This window comes from Triturus cristatus, chromosome 4_2 (genome assembly GCF_964204655.1).
Source record: "Triturus cristatus chromosome 4_2, aTriCri1.1, whole genome shotgun sequence".
Taxonomy (NCBI): domain Eukaryota; kingdom Metazoa; phylum Chordata; class Amphibia; order Caudata; family Salamandridae; genus Triturus; species Triturus cristatus.
Genome location: NC_140586.1, coordinates 784054312 through 784082241, shown reverse-complemented (window position 1 = coordinate 784082241; position 27930 = coordinate 784054312). Strand labels below are relative to the sequence as shown.

The following is a 27930-nucleotide window of genomic DNA, read 5'->3' as shown; positions in this document are numbered from 1 at the left end:
CCGTATTTTGTCATTAGCAGAGTTTGGCTGATAGCAAGAGATGGAAAAGCAGAAAGGGAGAAAGTAAGTTGAAGAGAACCATAGGAAAACAGAGAAAAAGGAGCAAAGCAGGTATGAAGATTAAGATAAAGAGACAAGACATGTGGTGTGTCACTGGCCGACATGAATGGAAAAGTATCAGAGAAGTTAGTTAAGTGCCTGGCCCTCCCTGGGATGGTTGCTTTAGCAAGGGCTCTGCGATGCCACGTTCGGTGTTGGAGCTGTGCAAGGGTAACAAGGGAGTACCAGCGGAGTGTGGGGGGACTAGGGATGTCAATCTGGGGGTAGCCAAAAGCAAGGCTGAGAGTGTGAGAAGAAGTCATAAATTGGGACTGAGACCTGAAAAAAGGAAATGGACATGCCTGGCACCAGCACAATAAATAAATGGCAGGATCAGGCAGACTGGAACTGTACAGGAGGTGATCCTGGCAGCCCCAGTCCTCCCACCTTGAATTCAAAAACTTCACACAAATTTGTGTGTATTATTCAAGTCTGATTCACAAGCACAATCTGTGATCAAGTGCCAACGGACGTTAACCATGACTAAGCAAGATGGGACTTGTGCTTTTCCAATATATGGATTGGCCTACAATTTACAGCACTTTTGTCCTGTTTTCTGAAAAAAACCATATGGCAGAAAATTACAGTGATATGCAAATCTATTTGCACCATTTTTGTTGCTTGAATAATACACAATGGAGCAAATAGTATTTGCAAAAGTGTAAAAATGGAGTAGATTACTTCCACACTATTTTTGCAGCTTACACAATAAGAAGTATATAAAATACATACATGTCCTTTAATGTGGGCAGTATGGGTCGTTGAAAGGTAAAATGCATTTTTTCAGTTCATTATTTTAGACGCACAGAGAACATAATACGTTTGCTTTTTTTCTATCAGGTTTAGTTGTTGATTATGATGTTTGTTTAAATCTTTAAAACACTCCTAAAAAGATTAATAAGCAACAGCTGTGTTACCAGGGCCGACTCCTCCACTATGGCGGAGGAGCGTCGCCCCCCGCCAGCACTCTCAAAAAACATGAAAAACAAAACTGATTTAAAACCCATTTTATTATTGTTTTATTCTTCTTGCGCTGAGTCTTGGGGTGGGGCCAGTGTGATGACAGGTTTGAAGGGGGAGTGTTGGGCACTGCCTTCACTGCGCTTGTGGGTTTGGGCAGCTGTCTAAGGCTGGCAAAACCCACATGCGCAGTGAAGCTTTCTTCAACCCCAGCTGCATTGCTGGCTTGGAGACAGCAGGCACAGGCTCCCAGTCTGTCTGGGAGCGCAAATCATCGGCATTCAAGCATGCATGAGAGCAGCTTCAAGATTGGCTGCAGGGCAGACTGGGAGCCTGTGCCTGTCTGCAGTGGAGAGGAGCAGAAGAGAATGATCCTGGAGGGCGGCAGGCAAGTTCCCGTCGCCCCCCCCATCCACCGCCCCAAACCCCTCCCCTGCTCCGCCTCTTCTCCCTGACACGAGCCGCTCCTGTGTGTCACCTATGTTTTCCCCATCAATTTTCGCCATGCATGCCGTGGTGCAAAGTGGTTTCTGTGATATCGACTGAAGGAGCCAAATCTATTTGCCTATTTCTGTATTACTGATGCAGCACAAATGGTGTAATTCATAAGGATTTGCTCTTTGAGTTTTTGCTCCAATGTAAAGTTTTCTTGGTCGATCTGAAGAGTAACTAAAAGTAATCCTCATGACATAGGTTGAAAATCATTTAGAATATGTAAACTGTTTAGTATATGTTAACAATGTAAAGCGCAATCAGACATCGCCAGAATGAGTGTTGCATTGTTATTATACAATCTATAAATGATATGCCCAGTTATGTGTGCATGTTTTATGCCATCAGAGCATGCTATGTTTAGCCTCTTCACACCAATGGCTTGTCAATTATTGCATTAACTGGGTCATTGAAACCACTTGAGTAAGTGGTACATCAGATGTAAAAAGCACCCGCTTCTCAGCCACTTACTACCAGATTTATGTTTTCTTAATGGTGCATGCAGATGTGTGTGCTCGGGGTACCATATACAAATGGGGGCACAATTACAATTTGTCCAGGTTTTTCTTCATCGTTTTATGCGCAATTCTTAATCGGATGCCAAAAAAATGTGTGCCAGTAAAAAAGATTTTGGTGCCAAGGTGATTTTACAACCTTGGTCTAAATGACGCCGTACCTGTTCTAACATATGATATTTTTCATTCTTGATGTATTGAGTACGTAGCATTTGAAGTGCAATTTACCATTTGCCAAATCCAAATGCAGATATCATCTCCAGATCTCTACACCACTCCACACACCCTCATTTCAATATTGCCTCATGCATCCTTCAAATAAAACCTGTGTGCATTAGGTACCTTCCGATACGCTGTATTAGTGTCTCAACCCCCCTCCATTCTTCTAGGCTTGAAATCCTTCCTTCCTAAACCTTAGGGGATGAAGCTCTCTATGTTCTCTATAAATACTCTTGTCTGATGGTGGTTCAGTACTAGCCTTTATCAATGCCAGATTACAGCAATGTCTACTTTAGCTTGAGAAACGGGTTCACAATTGGATTCAGGATCTCGGTGCTCTCCACTAGTGCTTTGACACCTATGGGTATAGTGCGCTCTATAAGTCCCAGCAACTAACAATATCACGGAATCATCCAGATGCAGCAAGTTCCCTTACTCCTGCTACTCACAATAATCCTGAAGACTCACCTGTCCAATCAAGATAGTGCTTTGTGTTTGTAGTCCTACAGTCCAAATACATAGTTTTCCTAACAGATGAGGGATTTTCGGTAAAAAAGGTTCATTTGCGGGTCGATCTGGGTGCATATCAACTAGACAGCAGGATGACCCAAGCCCTGGCAAAAGGTCTAATGTTCTGATATGTACAAATGTTGTACATCTATCACTAATTTACAATCTACAGTAAAATTAGTCCTGTCTTCACACAGTTAATGGAGTTGTTTGTGCTGTGTTTGACCAAGACTGTGGTAGACTATATCGAGGTGATGGGGAACAACCTTTACAACGCAACTTTTACAACGCACTACCATTACAACGAAACTGTTACAACGCGAGTGCATTGACAACGCAGGACATTACAACGCAAGTCTTTACATCGACTTGCACTAGATGGCGTGCTAACATTAAAAATAGTGTAGTTTACTATCCCAACACCTTCCCTACTGTTATGTGGACTGGAGTTGGAATAGTAAATTACACTTTTTTAATGTTAGCACGCCATCTAGTGCAAGTCGATGTAAAGACTTGCGTTGTAATGTCCTGCGTTGTCAATGCACTCGCGTTGTAAAACTTTCGTTGTAACAGCATGCGTTGTAACAGCATGCGTTGTAACGTCATACATCCCGAGGTGATGATAGCTTTTATTTGGCCAACACAAGGTATATGTATATTTACATAATTTATAAATATTTAGAAAAGACTTTGGGACCTCAGAGCACCCTTCCTCGGCCGGACGTTATCTGAATAAGCAAGCACACATTTTTAATTTAAACCATAGAAGAAGCCCTTGCGAGCAGTATTTGGAAGAGGGTGCCAAGTCCTTTAGATACTGTACAGAATGCATAGCATAACTTTACATTCATTACCCATACACATCATTGCCTCCTCACTTTCACCTATTCAAGTACCATAACCTCAACACCGTTAGCTTCTCAATACTATTATCTCAATTGAAATAAATTAAGAAAGTAGTTTTAGGATCAGGGAAAGGGTTAAGATAAGGAATACTTTAAAGGCTAGGGAAGGGATTAATGAGAGGGTAATGTTGAAAGCAACGTTTAGGCTTGGGGAAAGGTAAGGGATATGTTTAGGCTTTTGGAATAGGTTTGGGTACAGGTTAGGGTCAGGGTTGGGGTTGGTGATAGATTGGGGTTAGGCTAAGGTAAAAGTTTAGAGTTAGGGATATTATTAATGTAATAGTAATGGGTATGTTTAGGGTCAGACTAAGGGATAAGTCCAGGGTTTGTTTTAGAGTAAGGGGCAGGTTTAGGACCAGAGTGAAGGATAGATTTAGAGTTGGGTCAGCTGCAAGCAGTGGAATTGAGACTAGAGGAGGTGTAAGGTTAAGGATATTGGGCAAACAAAATATTTAAAGTTATTAGTAAGGTAAGGATTAGAGGAATTAATAGATTTAGAGTAAGAACATGAGCTAAACTATGGAAAAGTTTAAGGGCATGGTAAGAGCTAGTGAAAGGTTTGTTTGCTGTTAGTTATAGAATAGGGTTTAGGTAAATGTTGTCAAGGACATGGTAAAACAGATAATAATGAAAGGCATATGCGGTAATGGTAGATGAGGTCATTTTGACACGATAGGGTTAGAGTAGTTGGTGGTTGGCCTAGTAATGACATAAATCCAGTTTGCAGAAAGTGAGAATGCAAATGTGTGTCTTTGTGTGTATGACTGTGTGTAATAAAATACTGGCCTGCTCCTATATAAAACCAACAAATTGCTCTGCAAATGAGATCAATTATATATTATATTCTTCGTTTTTATAATTAATTAGAATTTCATATGAATATCTGTAAAAGGTACATTTGGGCTTGGTGCTGTTCATCAACCGATTTTAAAAGTTTGTATGGAATAAAATAATGATTCTTCATTGTTTGTAGCTTTACTTATCCAATTGGTTATCCAGTGAGAATGTAATTATTTAAGAAGTAAGTTAAATGTCATGACTTTTTTTTTATCTTGCAGGGACTCCATTTCCGAAGAACTTCCAACAAGTTTGCACGAAAATCCTCACCAGGTTATTCAGAGTCTTTGTCCATGTTTATATTCATCACTTTGATGGAGTCATCAATGTAGGAGCAGAAGCTCATGTGAACACCTGTTACAAGCACTTTTACTACTTCATCAGAGAATTTAGCTTGGTTGATTATCGAGAGCTGGAACCACTGGTAAGAATGTGATCCTTCAACATAGATCATACAGAAAGTTAACCATGAAATCATTGAAAAATATTGTATAATTAATGCTCATTGTTGTAACATAAAGCTGTGTCTATATTACAGTCTTGGGGTTTAGAGTTAAATGCCAATATATCGGAGGTTGTAAGCCAGAATATCGTGGATATAAATATTGTGCTATAAAAACCAAAATATGGTCTACCAAAATATAGTCTGGTAAGTATATACAGGATATATATATATATATATATATTGCCAAGTTACATATATGGAGTGTAATTATAGTAAGCTAAACTTACCAGTATTTTCAGTAACCTTGACAATATTTTGGTAGTTGTAGGAAATTACCATATTTGGCATGACGTCAACCACATTTTTGCCCTATCTTTTTTTTGTTGGACTTAGAACTCTGTGCACATTACCCGTGCTACACTGAAGTAGTGTCTGCGCTCGCCCTTTAAACATGATTCAATTGGTGTACCACTGAATGACATTTAACTAGTTTGACCCAAACAGCACAGCATTGTGCTGACATGTTTAACCTATATGTCCCTGGTGTACGGTGTACAAAATACAGATAGGCGATAGAAGTTAAATGCCCCCTGTGGACTACAGCAGCCATTTTGCCAGCCACAGAGTGGGCCTATAAAACATGGTTTCAGGTTGACCATGTGAAGCTTTACTTCAGCAGCCCCAAAACCTACTGTTCACACTGACAAAATAACCGTTTCTTACATTGTCAAATCCCTGCTTTAAAATATTAATAAGTCACCCCTAAGTACACCTTTTTGCCCACAAGGTAGGGTGTTTAATATTTAAAAGTGGAGCATGCACAAAGTAAAAGTTCACATGTTTCTCCAGTGACTAGCCCCCATTAGCTATTTTCACTGGCAGGGCTGTTGCTGGATTCTGGCAAATGTATTTAATCTGTAACTTTTGACAGGAAACGACTGGTATACTCATCCAAATTCTATTTTACCTGTTTATTAAAAATCAAATCCATTGGAAAAGTGAGATTTCTATTACATTTCTAGGATAAGGAAAGTTATATTCTCCTGCCTGAGCCAGATTTAGACTAATCAGCTTTAGCCTAGGACAGTTGGCCTGCCAGTTCCTTTCTGACAATGAGGCGTGAAAACTACTCCAACACCAGAGACAAAAGCCTGGCTGTGGGGTGGTGTTTTTCTTCACCTTACTGGAAAGGCAGGTGGGGTGGGCCCATGGACTCTATTAACTTATAAAGTAATAAGATGAGCACCGTCCTTTCAAAGGCAGATGTCAAGTGAAACTTGGAGGAAGGCAAGTCTTTGTTTCCCAGACCCCAATAGCCTGCCTGGCTCCAAACCCAGTGGAAGGGAAGCTGCCCCCCAAACCATTTTGGAGTGGAAACCAGGGACTGCCCATTTCTCTGTCCAAACCTTTGGCTGGCCACAAAGGCTGTGCACAAGGGAGGGAAGACTTCCCTCATCTTGAATTTTAGGAGTAAGGTGCACCGTGGGTTTGTTTGCAGTAGAGCAAACAGGAAATGCTGAAATCACTCCACGCTTTTCACCCAATGGCTATGGAGGAGCCAGGAGTCACCCCGCCCACTGGCAAGTGCAACCTGTAAAGGTGGCACCTCAAGGAACCCTTCTCAGAACAAAAGATTACAAGATGACTGGATCCTGCTTGCTGTAACCTAAGAGTAGCCTTAAGAACTGGATTTGCTCTAGCTTGTAACCAGGAGACAGAAGTGGATTACATGAGTCAGTGGGCCAACAACAGTCCTGTGTGGCCACAAACACACACAAAGCTGAAAAACACTTTTTGCTAGATTCCCAGGTGCCCAGTCACAAGTCAACCTGCACTTGACCTGCTCAAGACCTTTGCTGGATCATGCTCTATGAGTCTCCCCTGAGAGTTAGGAGACTTAGGTGAAGAGCTGAGGAAAAAGGGAAAAGGTGTGACTTTGCTGGGCTGACGAGGCAGGTTTGTTCCACTGGAAGCTTCTCCGCAGCAGCAAATCCATTTCAGCAGGCCCTCCTGTTTCCAGTTTCATGAAGCCCTCATCGAATACAAGCTGCTGCCTTGCCCAGATGGAAGTAAAGGACTTTAATTTCAGATACTAAGTCACAATGAGAAAATCTTGACCGACCGAAGGTGCACAGTGGTTGGGCAGGAAACACACAATTCTCCCACTCAGACCTTTTCTCGCTTAAACTAATGGCTTCAGCAGAACATTGCTCAGCGGAAATCTGGCTGCAAGATGACTTTGATGGCTACAGCCAGCCACCTTGCAGCGCTAAAGGTTTTGGCTTCCATTTTGCATACTAAGCCTGAATGTAAAATTCTTGACCAGGCCGCCCCGCTTGGCATATTCCGCCTCTGGATCCATCATGATTGGCCTGAAAGTGTGCATAGGTCCCGACCTATCGTGACCATAGACTATCATTAGAGCTTAGCGCTTTTTGGTGCTATTTTTTTTACTTAGAACTTTAAAAACTCTTATCAACGGTACTTCACATTGGAATTTTGATTGTTTGAAAGAGTCTGATTTGTTGTTGTGCGCTCTTTGCCATGGCATTGATTTGGGTGTGTAGACTGAGAGTCTTGTCCAGGGTGAAGCCCATTGATTTTGCTGTTTGAACAATGATAGGCTATCGTTGAGAACGTTTGATATGTCTATAAAGTTTTAATAGGAGTTTGAATAGAAGTGTTGTTATGCAGTGCAATCAGAAGGATTTCTGTTTTCTGAGGATTCAGTAGGGGGTGATATTGGGTGATCCATGATTGTAGCTCGTTCATCACTCTTTCCAGTGCAGTTATGGCATGGATGGAGGGGACATTTATATGTATTTGAGTGTTGTTGGTATATAATGGGAAAGAGACGTCTGGGGATTTAGATAGGAGATTGATAAAGGATTCCATGCATACGTTGAAAGGGGTGTAGAGGAGGATGGATCCCTGATGGTCTTCTTGTTTAAGAAAAGAGAGGGTTAGTACCAGAGTATTGTTGAAAAAATATCGTGCTACAAAAGTATTGGAGCAAAAATATTGACTACTGTAAGAGTGGATTATTATTTGAGATTAGCGGTCACCCATCTCAAGGAATAATAACATTAACTTAGATTAACTTGAGCTCAACCCCCTGATAGCTGTGGCACAGAGCAGAAAGGCTTAATATTGGGCAATGTGTAATGGATGTATGCAGTACTAAAACAGCAATAAAGTCAAAACACCAAATAAACTATCCCACTCCAATTTGGAAAAATAGGGTAAAATGTAATACACTATATTACAACAAAACAAATTCCAATGAGAAGAAATTCAAACCCTTCAATATCATACGATGACTTCAAGACTACAGTGCAAGCCCTAGTCTTCACAAAACTTGACTATGGAAACACACCCCTTACCAGCATTCCCAATACTCGCTGGGATCTTCTAAATAGCTGCATTCAACTTCACAGCCTGCCTCGCATCAGGTGGCAACCAATGTGCTCACTCCTCACCCGCGCTGATCACCCTCAAATGGCTACCCATTGGAACCAGAATTCAATTCCTGCAAGCCTGCATTATTCGGCAGGCTCTTCATAACGGGAGTCCAAACTTCCTTGCCCGCTAATTATCTTGTCAGCAAGGCCCTGAAATCTCAGAAGCTTAGACCATCTTCATCTTAAACCCTCTTCAAAAAATCCTGCACTCTAAGCCAATTGTTCTCTTGCATTCGTCCGATATCTGTAACTCTGTTCTTTCAGGTATAAGAACCACCCCTCTTTCAAGAAACAATCTAATCACTTTCTCGTCAATACTGTCAGTCATGATTCCCCTACAGCTGGTCACACCTATTTGACTATTCACCATAGCTGAAAAAGGATCCATGGAGAATACATTAACGCCTCTAAGGATACGGCTTTCTGTCTGATTCCAACGCTCCTATTGAAGATGCCTCTTTTTCCTACATCTCGCTCCTTCTTAATCCCACTGCAGGGGCGAATCCTATACTCTCCTTCCCTACGTTTATCACCTTTTTGCACCATATATTCTTGTTATTTAAATATACACAATTGTGGAAATATCTACTATATTTCCATTCATCTACTGCAGAGCCCAGAGAGGCTTAACCTCAACCCTTATCTAAGCACTCTTTGCATCGCATACTGTTAGAAATTGAGTTTTTGGTTGGCTGTGGTATGCACCTAAGCCAGGCAGAACCCACCACTCTAGTCAGGGCAAGGGAGTTGCACGCTGAAAATAACCCCTGCTCAACCACTTGGTAGCTTGGCAGAGCAGTCAGGCTTATCCCAGAGGCAATGTGTAAATCGTCTGCACAACACTCACAGCAGCGACACATTAGGCAAACCACAAAAGAAACTTTACACAAGGTTATATAAAAATAGCCTTTGTATTATCCATAAAAAACACATTAGAACATAATCACATATATTACACTCTGTCACCAGGCACTTGTCATGACTTCCCAGGGATTTACAAAAATCACTAGGCCAATCGGGCCACTGTCATAACCACATAACATTTAGGGTTATTTGTAGCATGAAAACACCATACAGAACCAACAGTGCACTAAAATACCCAATTATACAGTGCACACATTACAAAAATAGCATAGAAGGCTGAGTGCCTAGACACCCTCCCTGAACATAATCAGCAGTGCACCATAGTACAACACTTGCAGAGGGCACACATTAGGAACAAGAACATCACCTCACTGTATGGTCCTCAATCCGGAACACCTGACAAGAGGTGATAGTTAACACCCCTAAAGGTGTGTCCGTGGCCGCTGCCTGCGACCATAGCTAAAACCAATTGTGTCCTTGTTGGTGGAGAGACCTCACTTGGTCCCCCGAATCCGCAAATGGAACAAGGGAGCTGCTGATGGCCGGGATGCTCTAGTACCAGAGGAATACCTCCACGACTGTGGGCAGCCTGACCAGATCTCCCACTCCAAGGGAGAAAGCCTGGGGCTACCCACGTCCACCAGGGCTACCGTGCACCAGCCTCACTTCTCTTCTCCTGCCCCCAGGGAACTCCAATGGGGCAGGGGCTCCCTCCCATCCTTTGTTGTCCTCGGCACGCAGGGCTATGCCGGTCTTTCCCCTCTCTTAAAGGAAGGCGGGGCCCAGCCATGGGGATTCCAGGCAGCCAATGTCACCGATCCCAGCAGCCAGGCAATATTGCGGGACGGCCCCCGACGGTGTAAATAGTGGCCCCCTTCACCAAACGGGTGGCCATACTAGGAAATCCAGCCGCTGCCTGTTTGGTCTCGGAGGGTCCCCAATGTGCTCTCTACCCTTGAGCATGGCGCTCCTCTCGGGACAAACGCAGAGCCTGGGGACAGGAAGAACAGGCGACTCCCCAGTGCTTTCCGGTCACAGGAATGCTACCCCAAATAGGGAGCACTCTCCCCACACCTGGGCTCCAGTAAAGCCCTACACATGCACTTAATTCTTTGCAAAAGGTGGGGGGAAACCAAAGGGGGAAGCGCTCTCCACGCACTGTTCTGCAGCAGGAGCCCACACTTGGACAACAGACTTGAGAGCACAAAATCCCAAGCGCTCACCACACGCTGTGATACATCACCCAGGGCGAGCGCACCACCCTAGGGGATGACTGGGGGCACGATACAGGGAGCAGGCTCGGGCCAGCACACCGGCAAAGTCCAGATGGCGGTTACTTGGCAGCACAGCAATCCCCCTGGTCCCACGCAGCCTCTTCCAGTTCTAGTTCAAGAAGTTCCAAGTAAGCTCCCCCAACATGGGGTCCCAGCCCCAATACTTATAGTACCATATGTATTGGTTCTTTCCCTGGCACAAGCTCTGAACCCAGTCCAAACCAGTTCTGGGGTGCACTTTGCAAGTGCACAACAACTTCTATTGTCAGTGTGAGCCCTCATTGTGGAAGGCGGGCACAGCCCTATTCAGGTGCAGGTCCTACTCCTTCCATCACTCTAAATACAGACCAGGCCTATTCAGCCTAGTGCTGACTCATCCAGACTTTTTGGAGCCACTGCACATCGCCTCTCTCCCTGTCAGAACCAGTTGGTCACTACACAACAGGCAGGCACAAAGACACACAGCACACAGAAACGCCCACTTCTCAAAGTGGCATTTCTAAAATAGTAAACCAGTAAGCAGCATTTATCACTACTATTCCAAACATGCCAAACGTGATCACACTACTCCTCTCATGTCAGGAATTACCACTGAAGCACATATAAGGTAATCCCCAATGCATCCCTATGAGAGTGCAGCCTCACAGCAGTGAGAAACCAAATAGGCTGTTTGTCACTACCAGGACATGCCACACAGTTACGGTACATGTCCTACCTTTTACCTACATGTCACCCTACCCATAGGGCTCGCTAGACCCTACCTTAGGGGTGACTGGTATGTAGTAAAAGTGGAGTCACAGACGTGGCAACCACTTTTTATGTGCCACGTCACAGCGGCAGTAAACTGCGAGCACAGGCCCTGCAATGGCAGAGGCCTGAGACAGGTTTGGAAGGCTACTTTGGTGGGTGGTGCAAGCAGCGCTGCAAGCCCACCAGTAGCATTTAATTTACTGGCCCTGGGTATATGGGATACCACTGTACAAGGGACTGATAGGTAAATTAAATATGTCAAACAGGTGTAGACCAATCTTGCCAAGTTTACCATAGAGAGCACATGCACTTTAACACTGAACAGCAGCAATAAAGTGCTCAGAGTCACAAAACCACCCAAAAAATACAGGAGGAAAGCAAAGAGTTCTGGGATGACCCTGCAAAAAGGACCAAGTCCAACACATACACTTGTGTGTAACTACTTAACTTGTTTAATTGAACTGCTGGAAAGTTCTCTGATACCCAAACGGGTCTGGTTAAAACTATACAAAAATCTAAATAAATACATGTAAATAAACATGGAAGTCGTGGGAGGGTTAGCATTTGGCTTGTTTGCCCAAGGATATGAGAAAATCCTATGTTGGATGCTACGTTGGGCTAGGTTGCTATTGTCAACAAGTGAAGGCTAAACTAGACCTTGCCTGAAATACATAACTGTTATAACTCCAGGTAGGTGCTACCTTCTTCATAGGATTCTCTGGACTCCCCAACAACTCCCTAAAACTGGACTCCGACCATTACTTCCTTGTTTTCATAGTAATCAATCCAAAAGTACCATCCAACACACGATTTCGAGCTGACCCTTGATCATCACTTTTAAGAAAAATAATGCATTCTACCCTAAAAATTGATTATCCTATCTCACGCAAAATAAATTAACATCCTATTAACAAAGATCTTCACTTTTTTCTTAATATCCTTGTCCCCGTTGTAATTAAATCAAATTGAAACACACCTTTTTCACCTCCTCTTACAACTGGTGTGCATGGATAACATTATCTAAACTAGTTAACACCACCGACAATCAACGAAAGCTCTGTTCTCCAACAGACTCCATTGTACTAAAAGAACAGACTTAAATTCATATTTTTTGGTTCTGAAAATACCCACATCTGTGTCCTAGTTGCCTAACTAAGCAGTGCTTTAACCCCTTCAGTGCCCATGACGAGATAGTCTCGTCATGGAGCGCGGTTGTGCTGTGCCCATGACGAGACTATCTCGTCATGAACCCCGCCCGCTAATGAAAGGCCCGGCACAGGGCGGGGAAAGGGCGGGGCACTCAAGAGGTTAAAAACTGCCTGATGTTCTAAGGTCTCCTTCTGCCATCTGTGTATTAAGATTCTCCCCCCTCCGTATCGAAGCTGTTTTTTTCCCTGGACTAATGTATTGACCAGTTTTTTGAGTAAATGTTTTATATTGGGTATATGTCATCAAAGAATTCTAATAAAAATAAACCGAAAAGAAATGCACTGTAATTACTATAACAATATGCCCAAAGGCATGCACAGCAAAGAGGAGAAGTTATCTTTAAAGAGAATATAAAGGGGTGGTAATAATCAACAATATGTGAACTTTGTACAAATTATCGCAGACTAAAGTGTGGCAAGAGCGTGCCACTGCTAATGAATGTAAAATGTTAGCAACAGTAGCCTGTGGCATCTGGTGTCTTGAACATTGATTCTTATTCCTTGGAGTTCAGGTCATTATCATTTCCGCTCTGTAGAAAAATCCATGCCGCCTTCCATACCTTAGAAGACACTTGCACAGCGTGTCCTTACAGGTTCCAAACTGGCTCAATCTGCAGACACGGACCACTTGTTTCGCTTTCGAATTCACTAATAGGGCCACATTGATTCTGCGCCAGTCTGACCCTGCTGAGATGTGAGGAGGAGCCGAGCTCCCCACTGAGCCAACACTGAGCATTCTAGACAGGTGTACTGGTGGGCGAAGGAATTCAAGGAAATATGTGTTCATCTCACGTAGCTGGGCTTGAGTCTCTAGACATGAATCTAAGAAAAGCTGTGAGCAATTGCTTGCAAAAAACAAGATACCTAAAAAAAAGTGCAGTTAACTTAAAGAACGAAAGGGTTCACACTGAGCTTAAGCGAAGAAAGAGCATCTAATTAGAGCAATACAACAATAATACAATTTCACCAGGGATTCAGGCGTCCTGCAAAAACAAAAAACCCGACTAATACACATTTAAAAATGCATTGCATTGAAAAGTAGTCTAGTGCCCTCCGGAGGACGTAGCAAAACCTAGGTAGCTCAGTTGGTTCGGCCACGATTGCATACCATTTGTCTAAAGACAGAGGACGGGGGCAGTGAAGATTCATTAATTACTTTGAAATACTGACTAAATGGGAGGAATTGCCTGATCCTGGTAAAGACTCCCACATGCTCACTCTGTGAAACCTTTCCTATTACAGGGAAAACGGCCCAGGACAAGACTTTATTTGCTCTTGGAAAAACATCATGAATAAAGTTTTCCACGTGTACACTATGGACTTTATCAGCATAACAAGAAAAGGACGCCAACACATAACTTTCCCAAGGAGGTCCATTAGGATTACATACTTTTATTTTGCACTTGGTTATTTATACAAGGAGCCATCCTTTAGATCTAAGAACTCAATATTATTTATTCATTTATATATAGTTTTATATAGTGCGAGCATGACCCAGGCAGGTATCAGAGCGCTTTACAAATGATATTGCACTTACATGGTTTCTACATGACGAATCTCACCGTGCACTTACTTTATATTATTAATAGAATACATCAGATATTAAAGAACCAATTTAAACAAGCACATGACCACTACTTCTGTACACTAACTATTGTGATATTAATGAACACTTTCATATTACAGTGATGAACCAGTTGCACTGCATGCAATCAGACCCAGGGAATGTTTTCACTTAATGTTGAAGGCAGAACTCTTTTCATGTTTAAGTATCCCCGAGAGTTGGTCACAGTTATCATATCAACATTATTTATGTTTTTTGCTCAGGGAAAACATTGAGTTTCGTTCCAGAATAGAGAGTTAAAAGCCCAGAATGTCAGCAGGTGTACCATATTCATGAAGTAAGGTGCCAAATGTGTACATTTGTACAGAAGGTCTCATGTGTTCAGCTATCAGAACACCTGCAGTGTGGATCACCCCCAGCTATGCCACCAGACAGTGTGAAGCCTCCAATGTCTCCGTTTCTCTCTTGTATGTCCCTTTTCAATTTCTTTAGGTCTGCTCTAATCGTCATGTTGTTATTGTAAAGTTGGCAGGGACTTCAAGGAAGTGTGGGAGCTCACATCACTTCCGTTGTATCTGGTTTGCATGGTTAGTGCATCCTGACAGGCCGTTACTGCACACATGTCCATATCCTTTCTCATATTGACATGTATCACTGTAACATGTCTGAATCCTCTTCATATTCCTAGGTGCATCTTTGCATGCTCACGCACAGCCTCATATGGCCACATATCCCCTTATGATGCCAGAAGAAGCTCTTCATTGTCTTCTGTACATCCCCAGATTCTCTTCTACAGCCTGGTATGCCCAGAGTCCACCATTATATGCCACTGTGCAAGAGTCACAGCTTCATATGTATAGTTTAGTGTAATATGCTCATACACATCATAATTTCTTAAGGAAAAGCCTCATATGCACAGACTCATCTCACATGCCCAGTACTGCCACATAGGAACATGTACTAATGTCATATGTCAGTAACAACTTCATACATCCAGGTTCACAAATTGCACATTCCTCCTAACATGACCATGTACTGTAATCCAATGTAACACACTCATATTCCAGAAACAACTTTATGATGCCTAAGGGTAGACTGACATTCCCACTGCGAAGTACAAAACATGAATTCCAGTACTCATTCATTTAGTGTAGTTCCAAAATGTCATCACTTCCAGTCGCAGGTAGTGAGTTGGGTAACATTAAACATGTACCAAATGATTAAACATGATGGGCACAGTAGAATACACGGGCAATAGACCCCCTATTGAGTCACCTGCACACATGGGGAAAAAAGTCGATTTGTAATGAATTTCAAATACATTTGAAAGCAAATTCCCCAAAGCCACAAATACAAGATCTTTCATGTATAAATGTATAAAATAGCATGACTCGAATCGGTACTTACTGTTGCATTTTCATTGAGAATAACTAAACATAGATGTATTTTCCCCCCGAAGCACGTGAACGTCACAAGTCTCCCACACAAGTTGTAGATGTGATAGGAAATAGGATCTTACGTGGATGCCCCCACCTGATCCATTGCTGTTGAAGTGACCTCCTTGTGCTTAGATCATCGGCAGGGTCCCAATTAATATGCTTCGAGTTGATGAAGGATGTATTCCTGGACTCCCTACCAGACATGAGACCGGCTTCTAACTGCTTGGCATGGCGCAAATCGACCAGCGTTTTCACACACAGAACTGCCCAAAGCCGAGCTGTTTGGGCAAACCCAGGCAGGTAGAAACCCAACTGTTAACGTTGTAGTGTTTTGGAGACCTTTGGTTTTAAAAAAACAAAAAAAAAACAAATCTCTTGTAAAATGCTTTGTGCATACTGTTTCTTACTAGTGTCTGGTATCTTTGTGCCAAAGGAACAGCGCACTTCATATTCAGTGCAGCGTCGTGGATAACGGATCTGCTTTATAGTAACGATTGCCTTTTCCCAGCTGAAGAAGTACTTGTCACATCATACATAGACTGGCCTGCCGTGGTGCATGACTGTCCCGGCTTTCATTCATGTCACATCACACATAGACTGGCCTGCTGTGGTGCATGACTGCCCCGGCTTTCATTCATGTCACATCATATATAGACTGGCCTGCTGTGGTGCATGACTGCCCCGGCTTTCATTCATGTCACATCATACATAGACTGGCCTGCTGTGGTGCATGACTGCCCCGGCTTTCATTCATGTCACATCATATATAGACTGGCCTGCTGTGGTGCATGACTGCCCCGGCTTTCATTCATGTCACATCATATATAGACTGGCCTGCTGTGGTGCATGACTGCCACGGCTTTCATTCATGTCACATCACACATAGACTGGCCTGCTGTGGTGCATGACTGTCCCGGCTTTCATTCATGTCACATCACACATAGACTCGCCTGCTGTGGTGCATGACTGCCCCGGCTTTCATTCATGTCATCATACATAGACTGGCCTGCTGTGGTGCATGACTGCCCCGGCTTTCATTCATGTCACATCATATATAGACTGGCCTGCTGTGGTGCATGACTACCCCGGGTTTCATTCATGTCACATCATACATAGACTGGTCTGCTGTGGTGCATGACTACCCCGGGTTTCATTCATGTCACATCACACATAAACTGGCCTGCTGTGGTGCATGATTGCCCCGGCTTTCATTCATGTCACATCATACATAGACTGGCCTGCTGCGGTGCATGACTGCCCCGGCTTTCATTCATGTCACATCATACATAGACTGGCCTGCTGTTGTGCATGATTGCCCCGGCATTCATTGATGTCACATCATACATAGACTGGCCTGCTGTGGTGCATGACTGCCCCGGCTTTCATTCATGTCACATCACACATAGACTGGCCTGCTGTGGTGCATGACTGCCCCGGCTTTCATTCATGTCATCATACATAGACTGGCCTGCTGTGGTGCATGACTGCCCCAGCTTTCATTCATGTCACATCATACATAGACTGGCCTGCTGTGGTGCATGACTGCCCCGGCTTTCATTCATGTCACATCACACATAGACTGGCCTGCTGTGGTGCATGACTGCCCCGGCTTTCATTCATGTCACATCATACATAGACTGGCCTGCTGTGGTGCATGACTGCCCTGGCTTTCATTCATGTCACATCATACATAGACTGGCCTGCTGTGGTGCATGACTGCCCCGGCTTTCATTCATGTCACATCATACATAGACTGGCCTGCTGTGGTGCATGATTGCCCCGGCTTTCATTCATGTCACATCATACATAGACTGTCCTGCTGTGGTGCATGATTGCCCCGGCTTTCATTCATGTCACATCATACATAGACTGGCCTGCTGTTGTGCATGATTGCCCCGGCATTCATTGATGTCACATCATACATAGACTGGCCTGCTGTGGTGCATGATTGCCCCGGCTTTCCTTCATGTCACATCATACATAGACTGGCCTGCTGTGGTGCATGATTGCCCCGGCTTTCATTCATGTCACATCATACATAGACTGGCCTGCTGTGGTGCATGATCGCCCCGGCTTTCCTTCATGTCACATCATACATAGACTGGCCTGCTGTGGTGCATGATTGCCCCGGCTTTCATTCATGTCACATCATACATAGACTGGCCTGCTGTGGTGCATGATTGTCCCGGCTTTCATTCATGTCACATCAACCGTAGACTGGCCTGCTGTGGTGCATGACTGTCCCGGCTTTCATTCATGTCACATCACACATAGGCTGGCCTGCTGTGGTGCATGACTGTCCCGGCTTTCATTCATGTCACATCATACATAGACTGGCCTGCTGTGGTGCATGACTGTCCCGGCTTTCATTCATGTCACATCACACATAGACTGGCCTGCTGTGGTGCATGACTGCCCCGGCTTTCATTCATGTCACATCACACATAGACTGGCCTGCTGTGGTGCATGACTGCCCCGGCTTTCATTCATGTCACATCATACATAGACTGGCCTGCTGTGGTGCATGACTGCCCCGGCTTTCATTCATGTCACATCACACATAGACTGGCCTGCTGTGGTGCATGACTGCCCCGGCTTTCATTCATGTCATCATACATAGACTGGCCTGCTGTGGTGCATGATTGCCCCGGCTTTCATTCATGTCACATCATACATAGACTGGCCTGCTGTGGTGCATGACTGCCCCGGCTTTCATTCATGTCACATCATACATAGACTGGCCTGCTGTTGTGCATGATTGCCCCGGCATTCATTGATGTCATATCATACATAGACTGGCCTGCTGTGGTGCATGACTGCCCCGGCTTTCATTCATGTCACATCACACATAGACTGGCCTGCTGTGGTGCATGACTGCCCCGGCTTTCATTCATGTCATCATACATAGACTGGCCTGCTGTGGTGCATGACTGCCCCGGCTTTCATTCATGTCACATCATACATAGACTGGCCTGCTGTGGTGCATGACTGCCCCGGCTTTCATTCATGTCACATCACACATAGACTGGCCTGCTGTGGTGCATGACTGCCCCGGCTTTCATTCATGTCACATCATACATAGACTGGCCTGCTGTGGTGCATGACTGCCCCGGCTTTCATTCATGTCACATCATACATAGACTGGCCTGCTGTGGTGCATGACTGCCCCGGCTTTCATTCATGTCACAGCATACATAGACTGGCCTGCTGTGGTGCATGATTGCCCCGGCTTTCATTCATGTCACATCATACATAGACTGTCCTGCTGTGGTGCATGATTGCCCCGGCTTTCATTCATGTCACATCATACATAGACTGGCCTGCTGTTGTGCATGATTGCCCCGGCATTCATTGATGTCACATCATACATAGACTGGCCTGCTGTGGTGCATGATTGCCCCGGCTTTCATTCATGTCACATCATACATAGACTGGCCTGCTGTGGTGCATGATTGCCCCGGCTTTCCTTCATGTCACATCATACATAGACTGGCCTGCTGTGGTGCATGATTGCCCCGGCTTTCATTCATGTCACATCATACATAGACTGGCCTGCTGTGGTGCATGATTGTCCCGGCTTTCATTCATGTCACATCAACCGTAGACTGGCCTGCTGTGGTGCATGACTGTCCCGGCTTTCATTCATGTCACATCACACATAGGCTGGCCTGCTGTGGTGCATGACTGTCCCGGCTTTCATTCATGTCACATCATACATAGACTGGCCTGCTGTGGTGCATGACTGTCCCGGCTTTCATTCATGTCACATCACACATAGACTGGCCTGCTGTGGTGCATGACTGCCCCGGCTTTCATTCATGTCACATCACACATAGACTGGCCTGCTGTGGTGCATGACTGCCCCGACTTTCATTCATGTCACATCATACATAGACTGGCCTGCTGTGGTGCATGACTGCCCCGGCTTTCATTCATGTCACATCACACATAGACTGGCCTGCTGTGGTGCATGACTGCCCCGGCTTTCATTCATGTCACATCATATATAGACTGGCCTGCTGTGGTGCATGACTGCCCCGGCTTTCATTCATGTCACATCATATATAGACTGGCCTGCTGTGGTGCATGACTGCCCCGGCTTTCATTCATGTCACATCACACATAGACTGGCCTGCTGTGGTGCATGACTGTCCCGGCTTTCATTCATGTCACATCACACATAGACTGGCCTGCTGTGGTGCATGACTGCCCCGGCTTTCATTCATGTCATCATACATAGACTGGCCTGCTGTGGTGCATGACTGCCCCGGCTTTCATTCATGTCACATCATATATAGACTGGCCTGCTGTGGTGCATGACTACCCCGGGTTTCATTCATGTCACATCATACATAGACTGGTCTGCTGTGGTGCATGACTACCCCGGGTTTCATTCATGTCACATCACACATAAACTGGCCTGCTGTGGTGCATGATTGCCCCGGCTTTCAGTCATGTCACATCATACATAGACTGGCCTGCTGTGGTGCATGACTGCCCCGGCTTTCATTCATGTCACATCATATATAGACTGGCCTGCTGTGGTGCATGACTACCCCGGGTTTCATTCATGTCACATCATACATAGACTGGTCTGCTGTGGTGCATGACTACCCCGGGTTTCATTCATGTCACATCACACATAAACTGGCCTGTTGTGGTGCATGATTGCCCCGGCTTTCATTCATGTCACATCATACATAGACTGGCCTGCTGTGGTGCATGACTGCCCCGGCTTTCATTCATGTCACATCATACATAGACTGGCCTGCTGTTGTGCATGATTGCCCCGGCATTCATTGATGTCACATCATACATAGACTGGCCTGCTGTGGTGCATGACTGCCCCGGCTTTCATTCATGTCACATCACACATAGACTGGCCTGCTGTGGTGCATGATTGCCCCGGCTTTCATTCATGTCACATAATACATAGACTGGCCTGCTGTGGTGCATGATTGCCCCGGCTTTCATTCATGCCACATCATACATAGACTGGCCTGCTGTGGTGCATGATTGCCCAGGCTTTCATTCATGTCACATCATACATAGACTGGTCTGCTGTGGTGCATGATTGCCCCGGCTTTCATTCATGTCACATCATACATAGACTGGCCTGCTGTGGTGCATGACTACCCAGATTTCATTCATGTCACATCATACATAGACTGGCCTGCTGTGGTGCATGACTACCCAGCTTTCATTCATGTCACATCATACATAGACTGGCCTGCTGTGGTGCATGACTACCCCGGCTTTCATTCATGTCACATCATACATAGACTGGTCTGCTGTGGTGCATGACTACCCAGCTTTCATTCATGTCACATCATATATAGACTGGCCTGCTGTGGTGCATGACTGCCCCGGCTTTCATTCATGTCACATCATACATAGACTGGCCTGCTGTGGTGCATGACTGCCCCGGCTTTCATTCATGTCACATCATACATAGACTGGCCTGCTGTGGTGCATGATTGCCCCGGCTTTCATTCATGTCACATCATACATAGACTGGCCTGCTGTGGTGCATGATTGCCCCGGCATTCATTGATGTCACATCATACATAGACTGGCCTGCTGTGTGCATGATTGCCCCGGCTTTCATTCATGTCACATCATACATAGACTGGCCTGCTGTGGTGCATGATTGCCCCGGCTTTCATTCATGTCACATCATACATAGACTGGCCTGCTGTTGTGCATGATTGCCCCGGCATTCATTGATGTCACATCATACATAGACTGGCCTGCTGTGGTGCATGACTGCCCCGGCTTTCATTCATGTCACATCACACATAGACTGGCCTGCTGTGGTGCATGACTGCCCCGGCTTTCATTCATGTCATCATACATAGACTGGCCTGCTGTGGTGCATGACTGCCCCGGCTTTCATTCATGTCACATCATACATAGACTGGCCTGCTGTGGTGCATGACTGCCCCGGCTTTCATTCATGTCACATCACACATAGACTGGCCTGCTGTGGTGCATGACTGCCCCGGCTTTCATTCATGTCACATCATACATAGACTGGCCTGCTGTGGTGCATGACTGCCCCGGCTTTCATTCATGTCACATCATACATAGACTGGCCTGCTGTGGTGCATGACTGCCCCGGCTTTCATTCATGTCACATCATACATAGACTGGCCTGTTGTGGTGCATGATTGCCCCGGCTTTCATTCATGTCACATCATACATAGACTGGCCTGCTGTGGTGCATGATTGCCCCGGCTTTCATTCATGTCACATCATACATAGACTGGCCTGCTGTTGTGCATGATTGCCCCGGCATTCATTGATGTCACATCATACATAGACTGGCCTGCTGTGGTGCATGATTGCCCCGGCTTTCATTCATGTCACATCATACATAGACTGGCCTGCTGTGGTGCATGATTGCCCCGGCTTTCCTTCATGTCACATCATACATAGACTGGCCTGCTGTGGTGCATGATTGCCCCGGCTTTCATTCATGTCACATCATACATAGACTGGCCTGCTGTGGTGCATGATTGTCCCGGCTTTCATTCATGTCACATCAACCGTAGACTGGCCTGCTGTGGTGCATGACTGTCCCGGCTTTCATTCATGTCACATCACACATAGACTGGCCTGCTGTGGTGCATGACTATCCCGGCTTTCATTCATGTCACATCATACATAGACTGGCCTGCTGTGGTGCATGACTGTCCCGGCTTTCATTCATGTCACATCACACATAGACTGGCCTGCTGTGGTGCATGACTGCCCCGGCTTTCATTCATGTCACATCATACATAGACTGGCCTGCTGTGGTGCATTACTGCCCCGGCTTTCATTCATGTCACATCATACATAGACTGGCCTGCTGTGGTGCATGACTGCCCCGGCTTTCATTCATGTCACATCATACATAGACTGGCCTGCTGTGGTGCATGACTGCCCCGGCTTTCATTCATGTCACATCATACATAGACTGGCCTGCTGTGGTGCATGACTGCCCCGGCTTTCATTCATGTCACATCACACATAGACTGGCCTGCTGTGGTGCATGACTGCCCCGGCTTTCATTCATGTCACATCACACATAGACTGGCCTGCTGTGGTGCATGACTGCCCCGGCTTTCATTCATGTCACATCATACATAGACTGGCCTGCTGTGGTGCATGACTGCCCCGGCTTTCATTCATGTCACATCATACATAGACTGGCCTGCTGTGGTGCATGATTGCCCCGGCTTTCATTCATGTCACATCATACATAGACTGGCCTGCTGTTGTGCATGATTGCCCCGGCATTCATTGATGTCACATCATACATAGACTGGCCTGCTGTGGTGCATGATTGCCCCGGCTTTCATTCATGTCACATCATACATAGACTGGCCTGCTGTGGTGCATGATTGCCCCGGCTTTCATTCATGTCACATCATACATAGACTGGCCTGCTGTGGTGCATGATTGCCCCGGCTTTCATTCATGTCACATCATACATAGACTGGCCTGCTGTGGTGCATGATTGCCCCGGCTTTCATTCATGTCACATCATACATAGACTGGCCTGCTGTGGTGCATGATTGCCCCGGCTTTCATTCATGTCACATCATACATAGACTGGCCTGCTGTGGTGCATGACTGCCCCGGCTTTCATTCATGTCACATCATACATAGACTGGCCTGCTGTGGTGCATGATTGCCCCGGCTTTCATTCATGTCACATCATACATAGACTGGCCTGCTGTGGTGCATGATTGCCCCGGCATTCATTGATGTCACATCATACATAGACTGGCCTGCTGTGTGCATGATTGCCCCGGCTTTCATTCATGTCACATCATACATAGACTGGCCTGCTGTGGTGCATGATTGCCCCGGCTTTCATTCATGTCACATCATACATAGACTGGCCTGCTGTGGTGCATGATTGCCCCGGCATTCATTGATGTCACATCATACATAGACTGGCCTGCTGTGTGCATGATTGCCCCGGCTTTCATTCATGTCACATCATACATAGACTGGCCTGCTGTGGTGCATGATTGCCCCGGCTTTCATTCATGTCACATCATACATAGACTGGCCTGCTGTGGTGCATGATTGCCCCGGCTTTCATTCATGTCACATCATACATAGACTGGCCTGCTGTGGTGCATGATTGTCCCGGCTTTCATTCATGTCACATCATACATAGACTGGCCTGCTGTGGTGCATGATTGCCCCGGCTTTCATTCATGTCACATCATACATAGGCTGGTCTGCTGTGGTGCATGATTGCCCCGGCTTTCATTCATGTCACATCATACATAGGCTGGCCTGCTGTGGTGCATTACTACCCAGCTTTCATTCATGTCACATCATACATAGACTGGCCTGCTGTGGTGCATGACTACCCAGCTTTCATTCATGTCACATCATACATAGACTGGCCTGCTGTGGTGCATGACTACCCCGGCTTTCATTCATGTCACATCATACATAGACTGGTCTGCTGTGGTGCATGACTACCCAGCTTTCATTCATGTCACATCATATATAGACTGGCCTGCTGTGGAGCATGACTACCCAGCTTTCATTCCTGTCACATCATATATAGACTGGCCTGCTGTGGTGCATGACTACCCCGGGTTTCATTCATGTCACATCATACATAGACTGGTCTGCTGTGGTGCATGACTACCCCGGGTTTCATTCATGTCACATCATACATAGACTGGCCTGCTGTGGTGCATGATTGCCCCGGCTTTCATTCATGTCACATCATACATAGACTGGCCTGCTGTGGTGCATGACTACCCCGGGTTTCATTCATGTCACATCATACATAGACTGGCCAGCTGTGGTGCATGACTACCCAACTTTCATTCATGTCACATCATATATAGACTGGCCTGCTGTGGTGCATGACTACCCAGCTTTCATTCATACCCCATCATACATAGACTGGCCCGCTGTGGTACATAACTACCCCATCTTTTCACAACATACATAAGACTACCTTGATGTGGTGCATAACTGCCCCGGCTTTAAATAATGCCACATCATACATGAACTAGCCTGTTGTGTTGCATGACTCCCTCAGCTTTAATTCAGGTCTCATCATACACAGACTGCCTGCCTGCTGTGGTGCATGACTATTCAGCTTTCATTCATGCCATATCACACTTAGACTAGCTTGATGTGGTGCATGACTGCCCCGGCTTCATTCATATCACATGATACATAGACTGGCTCGCTGTGGTGCACAACTACCCCAGCTTTTCACATCATACATAGACCAGCTTGATGTGGTGGATTACTGTCCCGGCTTCATTCATGTCACATCATACATGAACTAGCCTGTTGTGGTGCATGACTCCGCCAGCTTTCAATCATGCCACATCATACTCAGACCTGTCTGATGTGGTGCTTGCCTACCACAGCTTTCATTCACATACACGCAAGTAGCTGACACGGGTTTTTAACAAGTAAAACACCCCATCAGAAAAGCCTGGACACTGGACAACAGTGACGAAGAAAAGGGAATATAACAGAAAATCCCAAGTCTTTGTCTGTTAAAAAACTCAGTTTAATAATATACTTTTTCCATGCGCGCACTGCAGACCTTGGCTCCCCTGTGCTTTGCATGAACTTCTCGACCCTTTCATTGCATTCCTTTGCGATGAGCTCTGGGCTTGGAACCAACATTCGCTGTGGAAAATGTTGCAATACCAGCTCACAATTGCACTATGCGAGTTTAGCCAAAGTATCAAACTCTCTCCAGTGTAACAGCCCGCCAGAAAATTCCTCAGGCGGCCCATATGGAATGTGGGCCCTCTCCCATAGTCCTCGCATGACTAGATCAGATGGCTGATAGCCAGTAGGAGTCGCCTTCAGCTAGCCTTTCTGCATCACAGTGTGTGCATTTACGAAGCACAAACTTCGGTTTAGGTGCTAAAATGACTTGGCCCATATGCACATCTGCCAAGATATTAATAAGGCCCCAAGTCCTTAAACAATAACATAAGGCTGTGTTTCATCAGTTGCCTTCAGCCACAACGAGTTACAATCTTTTCGTGACATGAAATACCCTCATTGACGTGGTGCAATCATAGGACCACAAACGTTCAGGTATATTGTGAGAGCATTATCTGTCCATTCTATGTATAACAGTTTGAGCTCTCCTGCTATATATAATCCCCCAACAAAGTCTGCGGCTGCCCGCGGCCCCCGCAGGGGGCCACCCTCAACGGGCGGACCCTTTAGTCGCATTTGGGCACTTCCCCACCCCCAAGAATAATGGGGACTTGAGGAGGAGTCCCCTTACCTGACGCGAGAGGCGCGTCACTTCCGGTGCTCTGAGGAGGTGGGGAGGTATTTAGGCCTCCCCCGGCCATCTTGGCGTCCTCTTTGCGCTGGACACGCCGTCTCCCACCCTACCGCTTCAGACAGGACTGGTTCCAGTTCCGTTTGACAGATTTTTTGAGAATGTTTCCAGCACCCCACAACCTGAGTTGTGGAGTTTGCACCATGACTAGCAATGTATGTTTTTTTTACTTTCATGTTTCTCTATCATTTCATTTACCTTCATTTAAGTCGATAGATCAGTTTAAGGCGGAATCCACCCCTAAAGGACTAACTTCCAGCTGCTTATTAGACGATGACACATACCAGCTTTAAGATAGCATTTATTTATGCATAAAAAATATTTAATTGGTCCAGTCCACTGCTGTAAATCCTTTCTGCAGCCGAGTTTCATCTTTTTGTGAAGTAAAGTGGCAGCAGCTTGAAAAGTTCATGCGTCTCATCTTTGCAGAATCGTTATGTCATAATTGCCTCTCTGTTCTCAGTAATGATGTTCCTGTGCCTAATTACATGAAACCTAGATTCCGAGAATACACAAGTGTTGTATGTGAATGACCCCAAGACAGCAGAAGACTGATGAAACAAGCACTGGCAATGCCAGTACGTCTGTCTCATAACTGAAAGTCCATCTTTAGTCACTGGTGAGTTTAGGCACTCAGTAAGTAATCATACATGCACTCTACACTCCTCCTTGCACTCATACATCCATCTGTGCGTACACTGACTCATTCTTGGGTTCATCATCATAATCTGCAATAAAACGCACATGCATAAACTCACCAGCATATGCAAGTTAAATTAAAAGATTAAAAGTAGAAAAATAAAACATGCCACCACCTAAATGTGATGATGCCATACTTGCCATAAAAAATGAAACATAACTGTAGGCAGCTGTTTTGTAATGATATTCTATACGATGTATCACTTTAAAGTTCCAGCATGGCAACAAATGTAGGCCACCTTGAAACAGTGAAGCAATGATACCCTATGGAAAATACCATGCCAAGAGAGCCACCTAGTCCAGAAACCGTGGTTGTGCGGGTTGTGGCTCACTGAAGCTATTGTCATTGGCAATATTTTTTTGATTGGCTGCAGGTGAAATCATTGATTATCAGCCGTGGCCCATGCAGGTAAGAGGGGTGGGGTGTTGACAGACGACGACGAGGCAAAATTGATTATCTCTCGTGGTCGTCTTTCGAATTCCCCGCAACCAGGTCCCACCACTCTTACCTGCACGGGTCGCAGCTGTTGATCGTGAGTCAGGCACACACATGTCCAGCTCAGTGCTTAATTTGTAAAATAATTAGTGCCAGGGTTCTGACCGGGAGGCCACTGCAGCTTGCACCACCCATCGCCCTTGTCATCGCTGCCAAAACAACTACTAACCATCTTTCTTGCATGTAAATGTTACAGTTCAGATTATTCCAGGTCCCCAAAGCTAAAGGAATGGCTGGGGAGGCAGGTATTAGTCATTTTTAAATGTATATTGTTTTCCTAAACAACTGGTATACTGCTCATCTCTAAATGACATGAGCAGCGCCACCTTGTGGCAGACTGCCCTAAGTGTGGTGTTGACAATTAGGTGCCGGTGCCGAGCACCGGAAACCAATTAAGTGCCGGAGCTCAGCACCGGAAAGCTCCGGCTCAAATTAAGCACTGGTCCAGGTATTTGCAATGGGTTTTCTATTCAAGAAAACCCATTGCAAGATGATGAATCCATGTGCATCATGGCTCATGCACATAGCAGCCACTTGAAATGTGTTATGTTCCAGTCTGATATGGTGGACAGCCATGTTAGACCAATCAATTAACAATAAAAGATTAATAAGTTGGTGCAACTGCAAAACAAATGAAGCGAGCGGCCCAACATCACTATATAGCTGACTTATCCTTTAAAAAAAATATATAATAACAAAAATTAAATAAAAAAATTAAAGTCAGATTGAGATTGGAATGTGGAGCTGGGAAAGAAGTAAAATTAGAGTGTAGGAGGCCTAAAAAAAAAACAGGAAGTGAAAGTGTGTGCAAACTCAAATAAAAAAGTGAGTGTCCTGGTAGCACT

At 45.3% G+C, this 27930-nt stretch overlaps 1 protein-coding gene across 4 annotated transcripts in view; it reads left to right on the top strand.

The window, feature by feature from the left end:
• Positions 1–27930, top strand: part of MOB3C (MOB kinase activator 3C) — a 213647-nt gene that overhangs the window by 171091 nt on the left and 14626 nt on the right. For all 4 annotated transcript variants that reach the window (XM_085602711.1, XM_085602713.1, XM_085602712.1 and 1 more), the window contains exon 3: positions 4759–4961. In XM_085602711.1, coding sequence (XP_085458837.1) covers positions 4759–4961 — 203 coding nt within the window. The remainder of the gene's footprint in view (positions 1–4758; positions 4962–27930) is intronic.